The 17,667-nt window shown below is 42.1% G+C and overlaps 1 protein-coding gene across 1 annotated transcript in view; it reads right to left on the bottom strand.

Moving 5' to 3' along the window:
- LOC145348390 (adhesion G protein-coupled receptor D2) overlaps positions 1-17,667 on the bottom strand; it is a 265,728-nt gene that overhangs the window by 89,653 nt on the left and 158,408 nt on the right. Inside the window, exon 23 of the mRNA XM_080196603.1 lies at positions 17,076-17,268. Coding sequence (XP_080052729.1) covers positions 17,076-17,268 — 193 coding nt within the window. The remainder of the gene's footprint in view (positions 1-17,075; positions 17,269-17,667) is intronic.

Genomic DNA, 17,667 nt, shown 5'->3' with positions numbered 1-17,667 from the left:
TCTGTCTTGAATTTGTTTTGGCTAACTTCTCTCAGTAAGCTGCCAACCACACCAGGGACCAAACTGGAACTAAAGCCCTCACTGAATACTTTTAAAATAATTTAGCACTGATTCTGGAAACAAAAACATCTCTGAATGGCATTTCTTTACAAGTAATGTAGACAATATGAACAGAATTTGACTGCCATTTTATGCCTGTTTTGCAGCAGGAAAATGCCGTGAAATCAGACATGAAGCGGCTAGTACGAATGGCGCCAGTTTTCACAACCGGTATGATTTTACTACATCCTAGATTTTCAGTGTGGTCAGCTTCTCGCCAGAAATGGGCAAGAGGCTGGTTATTTTATTTAAGTTTGTTAAAATGGGGTTTTGAATGTGTTTAGCGAGCCCGGTGCTCAGTTGTCCGGGTTCGCTTGCCTTTATGGCCTCGTTGGGAGAGGTTCTCTCCAGTGAGGGAAACATCTGCTCCTCATGAATGGGGAACAGTTGTGTTGGCTTTGTCGGTGGAACCGGAGGCCACTGGCACCCTCCCAGGGGAGGCCAAGGGCAAGGCAGTGTCACCCTGGTACCTCGGCAATGCTAGCCTGGCACCTGGGCACTGCCCACTGGGCAGTGCCAAGGTGGGCAAGTTGGGTGAGGCCTGTTTTTAGGGGGAGGGGGTGGCGCCTGCTGCCATTCTCAATGGGGTGGGCGGTGGGGCCGCCATTGTTGGGGCGGGGGGGGGGCCTGCGATTATTGGGGATGGAAAAAGGTCTGCGATTGGTCTGGGTGGCAGGGAGGGGTCGGCGGGGCTCCATTTCAGGCCATGGGCCCTGGCAATTCTGGAAGGGGGGGGTGCTACTTGAGGCTGCCTATAGTAGAAGGGGCCTGACAGTTCTCTCTTTGTCTGTCAGATCCTGCTACTTTTAATACACATGTGCAGCATCAGAGATCTGCACATGCGCAATACCTCCCTCTACAGGCTGTCGGGCACGTTAAGCTCTAACCACAGCCTTCTGTGGCGAGAAATGGACTTGCCCAAAATTTTAAAGTCAGAATGCAAAAGATTGGGCCTGAAAACACACACAAAAAATGGATCTGGAAGTCTCTCAGTTTCACCCCTGCCCTACACTTACAAAAAAGTTTGTAAAAGTCTGGCCCCATATCTCCAGCTAAATAGGTTTACCTGCTGTTTTACATCTGTCTTTTCTGACTTAATTTAACAAACATGGGTAACCTTCTGAACTGCCATCTTTTAAAAGTGTTCTAGCAATCACAAAAGCCCAGGATTTTAATCACTTTACCTTAACAACCACAATCTTCCCATGAACTAAATATCATCTTGAAAATATTATCAACCATGAACTAGACATTCACAATAGTAACCTGAACATCCCGAAGCACATGGAATAATGTGTTTCGTTCAATAGAATTCAAGAGTCACCTGAAATTCAGGAGCATGTAATCAACTGGTATTTGATTTTGCAGTTTCTATTGTTTGCACTTTTGAACTAATATTAAGGATTTCCACATCCTCTTCACTCTTTTCCCATAGGCACTTGACATGAACTTCTGTAAATCGTCAGTGATTTAACATTGACACAAGTTTTCAATGCTTATCTTTTTTCCCAATTTTTCCATTGCAAGATATTTAATCATCAAACTTTACTCCTCTTGCTAATACCTATCCTATGATTGGTCACCAAGGGTGAGTTGACATGGGTGTTTGCGTTTTCATGCGCAGGATGTAAAATCCAATTCTGGAACCCATAAAAACTGGTGGTGGGACCCAGAGGGAGATTTTGGAAGTGGCAGCCAATTAGTTAGTTGCCTTCTTGGCGCCCCTGTCCAATTGAGGACAGTGGATTGGCTCCCACTTCTGGAGGATTAATCAAAGCCATCCAGCATTGCAAGATCAGCAGCCTCACTATCACAGGTGGGAGCAGCCAATGTAGGTTGGAGAACAGGGGAGTGCTCCCTCAAGATAGAGGTGCCCTCTGAAGAGTTTACAAAGTTTAAAAATGAGAGGTGGCCAATAAGATGTGGTTGTAGCTTTCTCCCTCTGGCAATTGTGGCTGTCAGGGGGGCATGACAGATTTTAAACTGAACAAGGCATCAGTGGTCCCCTGGCCTGCCACCTGAAAGCTACCTCCATTCATTTGAATTTCACTTCAAGGGAGGGGGGGAATCCTGCACATAATCAAGAAAATTTCAGATGACTTCTGATTAGTGCCTTAAATGGACAATTTAATTTGCCCAATTAGCTACCCACCACTGCCAGGTAAGTACTGTCAAATCCCATCCCTCAAAATAGTGTGAAGATGGGGCCGTGGTGGTAGATCGGCATGCAGCTGATAGGAGAAAATTGCCAACATACCTGCCTCCAGTCCTGCCTCTGAATCTCCATGAAAATTCAGCCCCTTGTGCCTGTGACTCATATGCACTCTAATGATTAAGCAATTAAACATTGCTTTCACGTAACTTATAAATAAAGTTTTGCAGAAAATGAGCCTATTAAATATTGCATTTGGCTGTACTAAATTTTGAAAAAAGAATTTTACAATCATCGATCCTACAATCTGGGATCTAGGGCACAACACGAATGGATCTTTTATTCAGCACTTGCTTTTGAGTCTTACATTTCTCAAGCACAAAGTAAAATAGTTTTAAATTTATAGGTTAACAAGGAAGCACAAGGGGCATGAAAAGAAAAACTATTTAATACTGTAATTTTTAAATTGTCTTCAACAACCCTCATTGTATTTTTTGTGTATTAATCTTTAAACCTTCTTTCAAACTCTGGCAAATCATTAACCAAGGCAGAGGAAACACTGAAAATGTCTTTACATATTTACAGCAAAGCAGCATTTTATGTAACTAAATCTATAGGACACTTTAAAGGAAATTAAATGATAATTTAAAGACAAGTTGCTTTATAGCCAAAGATAAAGGAATTAATGATATTTAAATTGTGAAGATGATAATTTTGCTGATGAAGTTGTTGTTTTCTCTGGTGCCCTATTCATTATGTAAAGTTGAAAAAAAATGTATTGTGGGTCCGTGGTACTCGGATTCCTTAATGATCTCCTGCACCTGCTCATCTGGTACATTTTTAATTAACACTCTAAGGAGGTTTGTCAGTAGTAATCAAAAACATTGTCACTTATAAAGCTGTGGCAAAAAATCAATAGTTTTTCATCAGAAAAGGTTATTTCTGGCATAAGTGAACCATTTAATTGCTTCATTCCAATAAACAAAACTGCACATTTTAATGACTTGATTCTATGAATCAATACAGCCATACATTTTATTAAGCAGCAACATGTGGGAAGATATTTTGAGTCCTACCAATCAAGGCAGAAGCATTTTCCTTATTTTCATTTACTTGGTAACTGCAATAAGTTTCAAAACGCATGCAGGTCCATGATTTATACAGAGGAATTGACCCCCATGGCAGTAACACAGTGATGGGTGACTGGTTTTCAACAGTAAGCTACTGGCATTTGACAAAGTGCCTGAAGCAGAATGAATTCACTTCTTTTTTCCTCACTCATCAACAGGCACTGCCCTGACCCCCTCGGTCCTGACTGATGTGACAGGGCCTTGTCCTTTTTGACTGTGAGAAAACCTACCAGTGGGGCTTATTTTTTTCCAGCACTTTGCACTCACCTCCTTCTTCAAAAAAAAGTACAACAGAGAACATGAAAGGATTCTCAAAAGAAACATAACATTTACATACAGTTTAGAAACCATTACACTGAGATGCAACTCCTGACAAAAAATAAAGAAGAGCATTAACTTTCAATTCTCCTACAGGCATTGCTTCACAGCTCATGGCTATTGCTTTTTCAATTTCTCCCCAGAGAGCCAGGAGTTATTACCCCTGTCGATGGAGGAGAAAGGGATGTTATTCCCCTGTCACCCACCCAACTCTGGCATATTCCCTTCCCTGATCTATAGCCTTCCATAGGAAAAAAAGTATATGACATGCTGTTAGTTCTCAACTATGTCAGATTCATCTACCTGTACCCCTGGAATTATTTTCCAGGGCAAAAGTGACACAATGTCACAGGAGTCAGATGAAAAGAATTTCAAAACAAATACGGTGTGTGAGACACCAAGTATAATGAGGCAATCACAAAGAGGACATATCTGAAACCTAAAGTATGGGCTTAATTATATACTAGGGTTACAATAAAGCAAACGACCTCCTCCGGCTAGTTTCTTAAATTGTTCTCGTCTGTGGTAAAAGTGCATAAAGTGCAGAATTTTAGTTTTGAATCAAAGACAGCAGCAACAATAATTGATTTATTTTACTTTTAACAATGTTAGAAGAAAACTAAGACTTTTTCTGTGGTCATTGAATGTGCCTTATACTGTCACATGTAAACAAAACACTATCAAATTTTCCACATATTTTAATGAGGACTCACTTTCCTGATATTTTAATATAGGTGCATTAAAATATGCTTACCTGAAATTAAATGTACATTCGTTTTGGCTCCTCAAACCAATTTTTTATTTTTTCAGTCCAAAATAACAGGAAAACCAGTGTATACGAAGGCTCGTAATGTGGTAACTAGTCAAAGCCTGGAAACTTTGGGGGCGATCTTGAGCCCATTCTCACCGTCTATGGGAATGGTGGCAGGGGCTCAAGATTTGGTGAAACCGCGGAAGTTGCGGATCTCACTGGCAAGATCGCAACTTCTAATTTTTGCCGTCCCCTTGCTGCTGGCATAGCCAGGTTCACGCCCATTGATTTACATATATTTCACTATATCTACGTCATTAACCCCCCACCACGTATTCAAACTGTGTTAATATGACATTACATTGGCGCAGTTTACAACTGGCTCACCCAGACGTGAACCCATTGTGGGGATTCCCCGGGGGCATAATGGTGAGTATAGCCCTTGGGGGAGAAGGGCATGGCCAGGTAGTGCCCTGGCACTGCCCCTTGTCATAGCCAGGTTTGCACCATGCCAACCTGGCAGTGCCACTCTGTGCAGCAGGCAATGTTTTTTGTTTTGTGTGTGGCAAGATCTGGAGAGGAAACCAATGTTTTTCTTGCTAGAACCAACACTCTGCCATTTTTTGGTAAGACTTTGAATTGACATTACCACAAAGAGCCTAGTATTTTCACCTGGTTTATTCAATACAGCTTGTAATTCAATGGTCCTGATTCCAAAACTTCATTTTTTTAAAAAATATGCACATGTAACAAATATCAATTTGGGACATAACATAATCATACTGTTAAAGTACGGGGCAAAAATAGCAAACAGCACACCAGTGGGCAAAATATTGGTTAAACTGGCAGCGTTTTAATGCCAAAACCTTTGTATGCTACCCTAAAGATTTTGGAAATGTTTAACAAATTGACTTTTATTTTCCCTAATGCCGAATTCACGCACATTCCTGTGCTAGAAATAACTGTGCCATTCCAGGTTAGGCTTTATGCTGGGGCATAAACACGTGCGGTAACTGCCATTATAAGAAGAATAGAACACATACTGGAAATGGAGCGAATGTGGCAACACTAAATGCATCGTGGTCATGACACACTTTATTTACTGTAACAGAGCTGCAATTAATGCCAGAATCAGAACTCACCAGCTGTTAAATGGTTGACAAAGAGGGGAAGTTTGAAGCTAGCTTTGACTTAAATTTAACAGTCCCCTTAGGAAACCGAATCTGAGGTCAAACAATTTTTTTAATTCAAACTGTATTGTTTTTTGTGGTGCATGTCATTCCGAGGGATTCTTCTAAATTAAACTTCACCCAGGGCGTATTCTCACGGAATCAGCGACCAGTGTCGTGCTACTGTAATTTTCTCTCTTAACTATAGGGTACACTTTAATTAAATACATTCAGCTCGGTATATTTCTAAAAAGAAGTTGCCCATTTATTTTACATTTATGAGCATGGTTTTGAAATTATAAATACCCACAGTGTGAAGCCTGACGTTAGAAAGAAAGCAATGAGAAATAGCCCTAAAGTCAAGTCCTATTAAAGGACCAAGTGCAATCTGCAGGGTTGGAGACTTTCAACTTACTTTTTTATAAAACCTTAAAATGATGAATAACCACAACCTCAAACAACATGAAACCGTATGAAGTTTTTTTTTTGCTGGTTTGACTCCCTTCTCAAGTAATCAAGCAAACCCTTGAGGATATTGATCTAATAACAATCTGCATTATTCAGTCTGATGGGCAGTGTTACCATCCATCGGGTGGGGGAGTCATAGAATAGAAACCTAGAATCTCTACAGTGCTGAAGGAGGCCATTCAGCCCATCAATTCTCTGCCAGGGCATTTTACCCCAGGTCCACACTGCACACATTTATCATGCTAATCCCCCCTCTAATCTCCACATTTTGGGTCCCTAAGCGGCAATTTAGCATGGCCAATCCACCTAACCTACACTCTTTAGACTGTTGGAAGAAACCGGAGCACCTGGAGGAAACCCACGCAGACACGGGAGAATGTGCAAACTCCACACAAACAGTCACCTGAGACCAGAATTGAACCTGGGTCCCTGGTGCTGTGAGGCAGTAGTGCTAACCACTGTGCCACCGAACCATGGAGTTTGAAAATGGAGACTGTCGGTTTGTTTTGGTGGTTCAGTTGATAAAAGGTCTCATGTCACCATTTGAAAAGATGAATAGAGTTCTCTCATTTCCCTAATGGCATTCTGCCCTCATCCAATACCAAAAAAGGAATTGGCCATTTACTTAATGGTAGGATCTTGCTGTGTACAAAATGGCTGCCACATAGATTCTTCTCTATAAAACAAGAATCGCGTAACTTGAACATGAGGTGTCTGAGTGATGTGATAAGGTGCTGTAGAAATTATGTTTTTTCTTTAACTGGTCTACCTGATTTAAAATTTTCATGATGCCACACAACCCTGATAGAATATTTAATTAGTTGTGACCATGCTTATCCTTATAACTTTCAATCTCATTCTGATTCAGGTCTTCATTAATCTCCTTTAGAAGAGTTGATTAGCATAAAATAATCACCCTTTTGTTTTTGGTATTAGCTCAATACATCTACTACACAATGAGAAAGGAAATGTTTTCTAATCTCGGTTTTCAGCTGAGGCTGATCCCTGCGATACTGCCTGTGTCCTTTATTTAGACAAACACGGCTAAGCTAAATAATCTTTCCATTAAATCTACATTCCTCACTTTCTTTTTGAAAACTTGGATCATGCCCTCACTCAATTTTCTTTTTTGCTGATGAAAATAAATTCAAGGACTTCTCCGCGTAAGTTATAGCTTTAAATCCTGGGATCATCCCAACCATTTCCTCGGAGCCCTCTTCAATAAAGAAAGGGGATGGCTTGCATTTATGTAGCGCCTTCTCTGATTCAAGTCAACTGCAGTCACTGTTGTGATGTTAGAAATATAATTTTAAAGGTAGCCATTCAAAATTGCATGTTCAAACACATGGAACAGATTTTTGTGGTGTCAGGCTGAAAAATGGTAACACAGTTGCACGTTGGTTGGCACTGCTGCCTCACAGCGACAGGGACCCAGTTTCAATTCCAGCCTCAGGTGAGGGTCTGTGTAGAGTTTTCACATTCTCTCGATGCCTCCGTGGGTTTCCTCTGGGTGCTCCTGTTTCTTCTTACGTTCCAAAGGCATACAGGTTAGGTGGATTGGCCATGCTAAATTGTCTCTTACTGTCAGTGGGACTAGCAGCGTAAATACGTGGGGTTATAAGGACAGGTCCTAGGTGGGATGGTTGTCAGTGCAGACTCAATGGGCCAAATGGCCTCCTTCTGCACTGTAGGGATTCTACAATTCTATGGCTCTGCTTTTAAAAATTGTGGTCAGGACCCTGATGCCCCTCATTTCCAGATATCCCATTTATGCTGGTGGTGGTGGGAGGGGGGAGGGCAGCATGCGAATCACACTTGTGGGAAACCAAACTCAGCAAGGCTGAGTATAAACGCACCCCAGTTTTGATTCAAGGACCCTAACTTTTAATGTGGGGGTCATGAGCTGATGGAGGAGACACAAGCAATTTCAAAGGGTAGACAATTTCTAGTTAAATGTAAAGAGTTACAGTATAAACAAAATGTTCCAGAATCGTGTAAGATTAGACAATTTTGGGGTTGCTGTTCTTAGAGCAGCGATGGAGAAGGGGCAGTAGAGTAAGTAAGATTTTCACATCCACAGGTAGTTTGGTAACTAGATACACAGATTTCAGATAATTGCAAAAGGAATTAGCGGGAAGATGAGTAGAATGTTTTTTAAACATCGAGTTGTTATAATGTGTACAACCCTGCCTCGTGCAATAGGTTCAGTGGTCTCTTTCCAAAAGGAATTGAATATATATTTGAAAAGAAAAAAATTGCAAGGCTACGGAGAGAGAGAAGGAATGAGGTATGTTGGATAGCTCTTTCAAACAACTGACAGACACATTTAGACAAATGGTCTCATTCTGTGCTATATGAAGTTATGAAATTAAATCTAATATTTGATTTGCCATATTTTCACTCAGTAGTTAATGATCCCAGCAGATCATTTCTCAGAAATTTAGGTTGTTACTTCAGTTCAGTACTGAAGGAGTGCTGCACTGTTGGAGATATAGCATTTTAGATGGGACATTAAACAGACATAAAAGAGCCAGTGATATTGGTTTGAAAAACACCAGGGTTGTTATCCCAGGCATCTGGCTAATAACTATCTCTCAATCAACTTTAGAAAAAACAGGTTATCTGGTCATTATTTTTTGTGGGAGTTTGCTACGTGCAAACTGAGTTGCATTTCCTTCAACAGTAACTAGGCTTGAAAAATACTTCATCGGTTGCAAAGCACTTTGAGACATCCTTAGGTCACGAAAGGCACCATATAAATGCAAATCCTTTTTATCTTTTGAAGCGATCACAGTACCTTAATTAATAATGTGTCACACATGGAACTTCCTAAACAATGTATCAAATTAATAGAGACTGCAAACAAATATGCCACCATTAAATATCAAAAGTGCCCGACTTGCTGTCTGTCAGATTCCTGATAGGGGCCACATTGTTGGAAGAGGGACAGAGATGAGGCCTGGCTTTTCTCAGAGAAGGCAATGACCATTCACCATCCCTCAGAATGGCCACCTCAACAGTGGTCATGGAAAATGGTCTGAGCTGATCAGCATGTCAATGCTTTAAGCTGGGAAACTGTGCATTATGCAGAGAACACCAAAAATAAGGATAGGAAATGAGTTTCATATTTTATTTTTGTAAATACTGTACTTTCTCCCCACAGCCTCTGATAGTAGTACATCTGTGTCAGAATACCACAGAGCCCCTCTAGCTGTACTGTCTCCTCATTATGCAATTTTCTCCACCACTAATATAATTCAAAACACATTTAACATGCAGCTACACTGTTCGGGCAGTTTTATGCTGTGCGTTGCAGTCTTAGAATTGGTTTCTTAAGGGAATTGATTAAACTCACATATAAACTGATGAAATGTGTAAAGTCTCAGATAATTGCCTTCCATACCATCATACATTTTAATAACTATAAGCATAATGATCTTTGATCCTCCCAAGAAACTGAATGGCACAGAGTCAGGCCTGTGTTATATATTTTGGTGACCAGCTAGGGGCATCTGATTCTTGTGTCACAAGTGAACCTGGTCATTCAGAGGAAGGCATAAATTCTTTACGTTAAATAGATTCACAAAACATGTCAAAACCGTACAGCTCAACCACAGACAGTGGATGAGAGAAACATATAACAATGAGTTCTTCCTAATCCAGAATGTTCAGAACACAGGCCAGGATTAATTCAACCCACCGGTGATGGAACCAGTGTTGGAGAGGCCTGACCTAATGAAGAGCCTCTCGTGTACTTTGCAGGGGCTTAGTCCCTGAGGCAGAAATCCTGCTCCCAATCAGCAGCAGCAGCTGGGGATGGGGAGGGGGCTATATGTGGGCATGAGGGTGCCCCCCCCCCCCACCCCCACTTCCCAATGCCAACTCCCTAAATCTGATGTTGAAGGAAAATGAGAAAACCGGTAGGTGTGCAAGGCTACCTCCAAATAAATCTGGACAGCTCCCATTTAATCCCTGAGCGACCACTAAATTCCAACGAGCACAGGGAAAATTCGTGGCAATTGGCTTATTGATGAACCTATTGGACATCCCCTTGCGAGTGCCTGAATGTCATACATCAGCCCCTTCCCGCCTCCGACTTAATCACAGGAGTTTTCCCAGTGCTGGCAGACTGACAGGCGGTGTCCTGCTGCGACTGATTGGATCTGGCTGTCATGTTTTTCGTCGTGGCAGGCTACATTAAATCCTGCTCGGTGTCTCTTTTGCTCCAGGTAGGATGGTACAAGGCAGCATAGTTCTCAAAATTTCAAAGGTGCAATATTAGGCCAGATCTTCCAGTTCATTGATGACCAGCCATGTGGTCCAAGGTACATGTTGAGATCCTGCAAATGCCCAGACCCACTGACCTCTGTGGGAATTGCCTGGGAAATCTGACCTTCCAATGGGCTTTTACCCTGCTCTCCGGAACCCTCTCAGAATTACTTCCACTCTCAGCTAGAGTTAGAGACTTTGGATAGTTTCAACGTACTTATTTATATAGTCACCCAGAAAATATTAGGCAAGAAAATCTTAATCTAAACCTGGGGAACGACAGAACTTACCCTCCCCAAACCATCCCACCTGAGACACCAACTCGCTCGACTACCCCCAAGTACTACCTGAACACCCAACTATCCTGCCGACCAGACCTTTTAAATTCCTACCCTCTCCTGACTTAACCCAACGACCTCCCTCCACTCAATTGCAACCTCACTCACTTCTCAGACTTGCCACCTCATCTACCTGTCACCCAACCCAACCCTACCCCTTCCCATCTGCCCCCCCCTTCTACCATCTCATCCATCTACGATCTATCCACTTATCCATTTACCTCACTCAATCTACACACTTGCCCTATTTGTCCAGCCTACCCATTCACTCATTTACCCACACAGGATCCTACAGTGCAAAAGGCCATTTGGCCCGTCAAGTTATCACCAACCACAATCCTACCCAAGTCCTATCCTCATAACCCCATGCATTTACCCTAGCTAGTCCCCCTGACACTAAGGGGTAATTTAGCATGGCCAATCCACCTAACCCACACATCTTTGGACTGTGGGAAGAAACTAGAGTACCCAGAGGAAAGCCACGCAGACTCAGGGAGAACGTGCAAACTCCGCACAGACAATAACCCAAGGCTGAAACTGAACCCAGGTCCTTGGTGCTGTGAGGCAGCAGTGCCAACTACTGTGCCACCTCATTCACTCACATCCACACTCGACATTGAAACTTACCATATAGCAGCTAGTGCTGTTAAAGGGGAGCATATCCCCCCTCCCCACCCCCATTCCCCCCTCCCTAACCACCCCTCCCCCCACTTCCCAGCCTTCCTGATGACTGTGACTTTGCTCAAGATCCAGGCCATTGCTTTTGTGGAATTTAACTAGTGTATTACTCCAAAAGTGCATTCTCAAATTAAAATTGGCCAATGGTTAGTAATAAAGTACACAGAAATAAGAAAAATGAGTGAATTTGAAAATATGTTCATCCTAATAAATACTGAGTCTTCAGCACCCAGACCTACTAACAGTGGTACAGCTCTTAATACGAGATGTTAAATGGGTTTGTTGAAGGTTTACCCCATCAACCATGTCCTTGCTAACAATGGTTAGATGGGTGTAACTGTAGAATTCTGTCCTAACTTTATAATTTCTAGACCTAATGGCTCAGATGTTCTGTTCAGTAGCAAAGCAAGGCTATTCGTCACCAGCTACAAAGTGAGTCTCACTGTCGTGAGAGTTTCGCCTCTATCGTTGTGCAATGATTCGGGCGTTCTTTAATGGGGAATTCCCAGGTGGAGGTGCAATTGTGTCATCAGGTTACCAGTCACATCAAGGATTTTCACAGGTACACAAAACAGGAAATTAAAGTACTAATATAAAATCCATGATGCGGAACTGTCGGCATTGGGTGGGTAGGGACAGCAAGAAGTCTCACAGCACCAGGTTAAAGTTCAATATAAAATCCAGAATAAATTAAAAGATTGGAATATCCACATGGGGTGACTATGGAAGTTTAAAATATTCTGTAAGAAACTTCTAATAATAAAGTAGCTTAAAAAATCCATTCATTAACTAATAGCTGTTTTCTGCAATTATGAAACTATTTTTTCAGGGCCAGTTTTGTTGTTCATCAAATATAACAATTCATATCACTGTTAAAAACCCAGTTACACCTGATTGATTCAGGTGTAACTTTTTTTTACAGGATTTCACTCAGTGATGTGAGAACAGGAAAGTTGAAATTCTCCCGGATTGTGGCTCTGGATCCATACTGTAGCCCGTGTGGAAATAAGAACATAAGAACATAAGAAATAGGAGCAGGAGTAGGCCATCTGGCCCTTCGAGCCTGCCCCGCCATTCAATAAGATCATGGCTGATCTGTCGTGGCTCAGTTCCACATTCCCGCCCTCTCCCCATAATCCTTAATCCCCCCTCTTATCAAAAACCTATCAACCCGCTTCTTAAAAATATTTAGCGAGGTAGCCTCCACCACTTCAACGGGCAGAGAATTCCAGAGATTCACCACCCTTTGAGTGAAGAAGTTCTTCCTCAACTCCGTTCTAAACCGCCCCCCCCTTTATCTTGAGGCTGTGCCCCCTAGTCCTACTGTCCTTTCTGAGCGGGAAGAGTCTCTCCACCTCTATCCTATCCATCCCATTCATCATCTTATATCCTGAGCAACTGATCACAACTACAAGCTTTCTGCACTAATGCGCACATGCCCAACATCCTGAAGTTGCGGTCAGAGGGGTAATAATGGCGAATGCCATCAGAAGGGTAATGATGTTCACTATCAAATCCTCCCCCACCATAAAATGACGCATATTATGTTAAGGTTTGAGTATTCTACGCAAAGCATGGGTGTTTCAGGTAATCACATGTCACGTTCTTCCCCTGTCTGGTCTCTTTACAAATCATCCCATTTGGCCTATATTCAAGTGTTCTCCATCACAAGTATAACATTACACAACAACACAGGAACCCAATACTATTAGACAAGGAAAACGCAGGGGACAATTGGATAGATATTGAGTGGTTATTCCTCTCAGAGCTGACAAAAATACAATTCATATTCACACCACTAAATAAGATGAATCCAAAATTTTTCAGGAGCTCATTTAACACTAACAAGGTTATTTTATTTCCCAGCACACCTCTTCCCCACCCCTGGTGGAAATGGTGTAGCCTGGGGTTTAAGATGCTCTGGAGTTTACAGTGTGCTCCTGCACTCTCACTAATTTAACTGGCTAGGCATGGGAAGGCTGCCCACATCAGAGGAACTTGGGGAATCTCATTTAAATGGCAGGAGTGGACCTCCTGGCCCAAAGTATCCATGGCCGAAAGTCTTCAGGTTCCCTCCCCTTCATCTTAACATGGGTTTTGTCGACCCTCAGCCTGAAGTTTTTTCTTACCCTGTCAAGGATCTTTTCCCTGGGGAGCCAGTGGCAACATGACCCTCATCACCACTCACTCCCCTGCATCCACACTGTTTTTTTTCCTTTTTTTGAGGGATGCTGCTACTCTTCATCTTATGTAATACTGGCTGCAAGCAAGGCAAATGGTACGTTGGTCTTCATAGCGAGAGAATTTGGATATAGGAATAGGGATGTTTTATTACAATTGTATAGAGCATTGGTGAAGCCACACCTGGAATACTGTGTGCAGTTTTGGTGTCCTTATCTGAGGAAGGAGGTCCTTGCTATAGAGGGAGTGCAGCGAAAGTTTACCAGGCTGATCCTTCGGATGGTAGGTCTGTCATATGAGGAGAGACTAAGTCAGTTAGCATTGTATTCATTGAAGTTTAAAAAAGTGAGGAGGGATCTCCATTGAAATATATAAAATTCTAACAGGATTACACAGGATAGATTCAGAAAGAATGTTCCCAACGGTGGGAATGTCCAGAACTCAGGATTATAGTTTGAGGGTAAGGGATAAACCTTTTAGAATTGAGGTGAAGAGAAATTTCTTCACCCAGAGAATGGTGAAACTGTGGAATTCACTACTAAGAAAGTAGTTGAGGCCAAAACATTAAGTGAGTTCAAGAAGAAATTAGATGTAGCTTTAGGAGCTAAAGAGATGAAGGGATGTGTGGGGCGGGGCGGGGAATCAGGGTATTAAATTTGATGATCAGCCGTGATCAAAATGCATGGAGGAGCAGACGTGAAATGTCGAATGCCTACTCCTGCATCTAGTTTTGATATTTCTCAGGCGAATCAGCAGCCAGGACAAAATCTGTGCGCTGCCTGCATTGGAAGCAATGGGCATGGATCACCATAGATGGCAATACCCATGTCCATTTTTGAGCTCTGTCCAATTTCCTGGCTGTAAATTCCAAACTAGGGAGGATAAAGAAGGAAATACAAAATATACATTAGGTAAAGACTGAGGAATACAGATGGAATTAAGGAAAAGAGATAAAAGAGACACAGAAACATTATTGAAAGTTTTTTTTCACAGTGGTTACAAGGGCAGGTCAAAGGCTAGGAATCCTGCAGCGAGTAACCCACCTCCTGACTCCCAAAGCCTGTCCACCAACTACACAGCTCAAGTCAGAAGTTGATGGAATGCTCCTCACTTACCTGGATGGTGCAGCTCCAACAACACTCAAGAAGCTCAGATCAAAGCAGCCTGCTTGATTGGCACCACAGCCACAAACATCCACTTCCTCCACCACTGATGCTCAGTGACAGCAGTGTGTACTATCCACAAAATGCACTGCAGCAATTCACCAAAGATCCTTAGACAGCATCTTCTAAACTCACAATCACTTATATCTAGAAGGACAAAGACAGCAGATACATGGGAAAACCACCACCTGCAAGTTCTCTCCAAGCCAGTCACCATCCTGACTTGGAAATATATTGCCGTTCCTTCCCAGTCGCTGGGTCAAAATCCTCCTTAATGGCATCGTGGGTCAACCCACAGCATGTGGACTGCAGCAATTCTAGAAGGCAGCTCACCACCACTTTCTCAAGTGCAACTAGGGATGGACAATAAATGTTGGCCAGCCAACGAAGCCCATGTCCCACGAATGATAGAACACATCAGGAAGGCGAATGGGATGCTGGCCTTCATAGCGAGGGGGATTGAATATAAAAGTAGGGAGGTCTTGCTGCAGCTGTATAGGGCATTGGTGAGGCCGCAGCTGGAGTACTGTGTGCAGTTTTGGGCGCCGCACCTGCGCAAGGATATTTTGGCCTTGGAGGGAGTGCAGAGGAGGTTTACTAGGCTGATACCGGAGTTGAGGGGGTTGAGCTATGAGGAGAGGCTGAATAAACTAGGCTTGTACTCGTTAGAGTTTAGAAGAATGAGGGGAGATCTCATTGAGACGTATAAGATGATGAATGGGATGGATAGGATAGAGGTGGAAAGACTCTTCCCGCTCAAAAAAGACAGTAGGACTAGGGGGCACAGCCTCAAGATAAAGGGGGGGCAGTTCAGAACGGAGTTGAGGAGGAACTTCTTCACTCAAAGGGTGGTGAATCTCTGGAATTCTCTGCCCGTTGAAGTGGTGGAGGCTGCCTCGCTAAATATTTTTAAGAAGCGGGTTGATGGGTTTTTGATAAGAGAGGGGATTAAGGGTTATGGGGAGAGGGCGGGAAAGTGGAACTGAGCCACGACAGATCAGCCATGATCTTATTGAATGGCGGGGCAGGCTCGAAGGGCCAGATGGCCTACTCCTGCTCCTATTTCTTATGTTCTTATGTTCTTATGACTGCGTGTCCTGTTAATTTTCCAGGGCCAGAAAGGTCATCGGCAGTAATTATCACTTACCACTTAACACAATTAAAAATTTACCTACTCCTGAATGCACCAGCCTCAACTTTTTCAGACAAGTTCTATAAGTGACATTTGACATTGTTACCATCATTTCAAGATCGAGTTTATTGGCAAACATTGCAAGAACAAACTATGTGGACGAGTGGCACACTTCTGTCAGAAACTTTGAACACCAACATTTAACAATGCAGCTGCATTTTCCAGCTTCCTGTCAGATTTCATCCATTATAAAGGCTAATGCTAGCAGGGCAGGCTGAGAGAATAGCTCAAGATTTTAGGCTTCACACATAGGGACATTGAGTACAAACACAAGGAAATTACAATAATTTTATATAAAACACTGGTTCAGCCTCAACTAGAGTACTGCATCCAGTTCTGAATACCAGGCTTTAGAAAGCATGTGAAGGATTTGAGAGATTGCAAAAAAGATGGTGCCAGGGATGAGAAACTTCATTTACATAGATTGGAGAAGCTGGGGCTGTTCTCCTTGAAGCAGGGAAGGTTGAGAAATGATTTGAAAGAGTTATTTAAAACCATAATGTTTGTGGATAGAATAGTCAGCGAGCAACTGTTCCCATTGGATGGGATCAAGAACCAGAGCACACCGATCTAAGGTGATCAGCAAAACAAGCACTGACAACATGAGGGAAAAATGTTTATTTACACAGTGAGTGGTTAGGATCTCCAGTGCACTGCGTCAGAATGTTGTCGAGGCCGATTCCATTGTGGCTTTCAAAAGGAAATTAGATCATTATCTGAAGAGAAAAAAATTGCAAGGCTGCGGGGAAAAGGCACTAGGTTAATTACTGTTACAAAACGATAGCACAAACATGGCAGGCTCCTTTAGTGCTACAATCATTCTATAATTCTTCAATTTTATGATCACCTCACTATAATTTCTGATATTATTCATTTTCTGATATCTTATAAACTCTGATATTACTCACCACCTGGTGAGTATATTCGCCTCTATAATACTCTATAACCCTCATCAGAGAGAATCAAAATAATCTCTTTTCACATAGCAAGTGCACTACTACGTTTGGGAAACACTCTGGAAGTTGACCAAATCCCACATTTTCCAGAAATTAATAATTCAGTATTCTGATCACTTTACATCAACATTTTATTTGATATTCCTGAAAACATGTTGCACATAAATAGTCAAAAATTGCAACTCGTAGGACACAGGTAAGGCAAACTCACTCTCATTAGCAGCGGTTGGATTTTCATAAATGACACTGTTGTCATAGAAAGACATTTTGCAAATGCTTTGCAGGTTGGCTCCATCTGTAACCTGTAGCCCATCATCTTTAGCAAGGCTCTCCGAACCTGTCACAGGTGAACTAGCAGGTCTAGAGCTGGTCAAAGAGCTTGATGGTCTAGAAGTAGCACAGTTCTGTAAAACAGAATACAAATAAGCTTTGAATTATTTGTTGGCCTCACTGAACTTACATTCAGAATCAAATTTTAGCTCTTGGTCAACTTTTTAGTAGGACCTCTGTAGCTAAAGCCAATTGCCCTACTTTATTTTTAAAAATATAACTCTACAAATTAAGCCATTTTTTTATTAAAATGATAAAAGGGAAAAGAACTGCATGAAAATTTGGGAAAGCAGAAACCAAAAAAGAAAATTCTAGAAATACACAACAGGCTGGTCAGTATTTATAAGAACAGATTCATTGCTACTTCAGTTGTGTACCCTATAAGGTGTCCAGTCTTCAAAGTGCAGTTATTTGTTTGCATCAGTTAATCAGTCACAAAATTAGCTGGAAATATTGGTGGGAACAAGGAATCA

This window comes from Carcharhinus amblyrhynchos, chromosome 9, assembly GCF_965287045.1.
Source record: "Carcharhinus amblyrhynchos chromosome 9, sCarAmb.v2.hapA, whole genome shotgun sequence".
Classification (NCBI taxonomy): domain Eukaryota; kingdom Metazoa; phylum Chordata; class Chondrichthyes; order Carcharhiniformes; family Carcharhinidae; genus Carcharhinus; species Carcharhinus amblyrhynchos.
The sequence above is the reverse complement of the archived record's forward strand: the minus strand, read 5'-3'. Positions and strand labels throughout refer to the sequence as shown.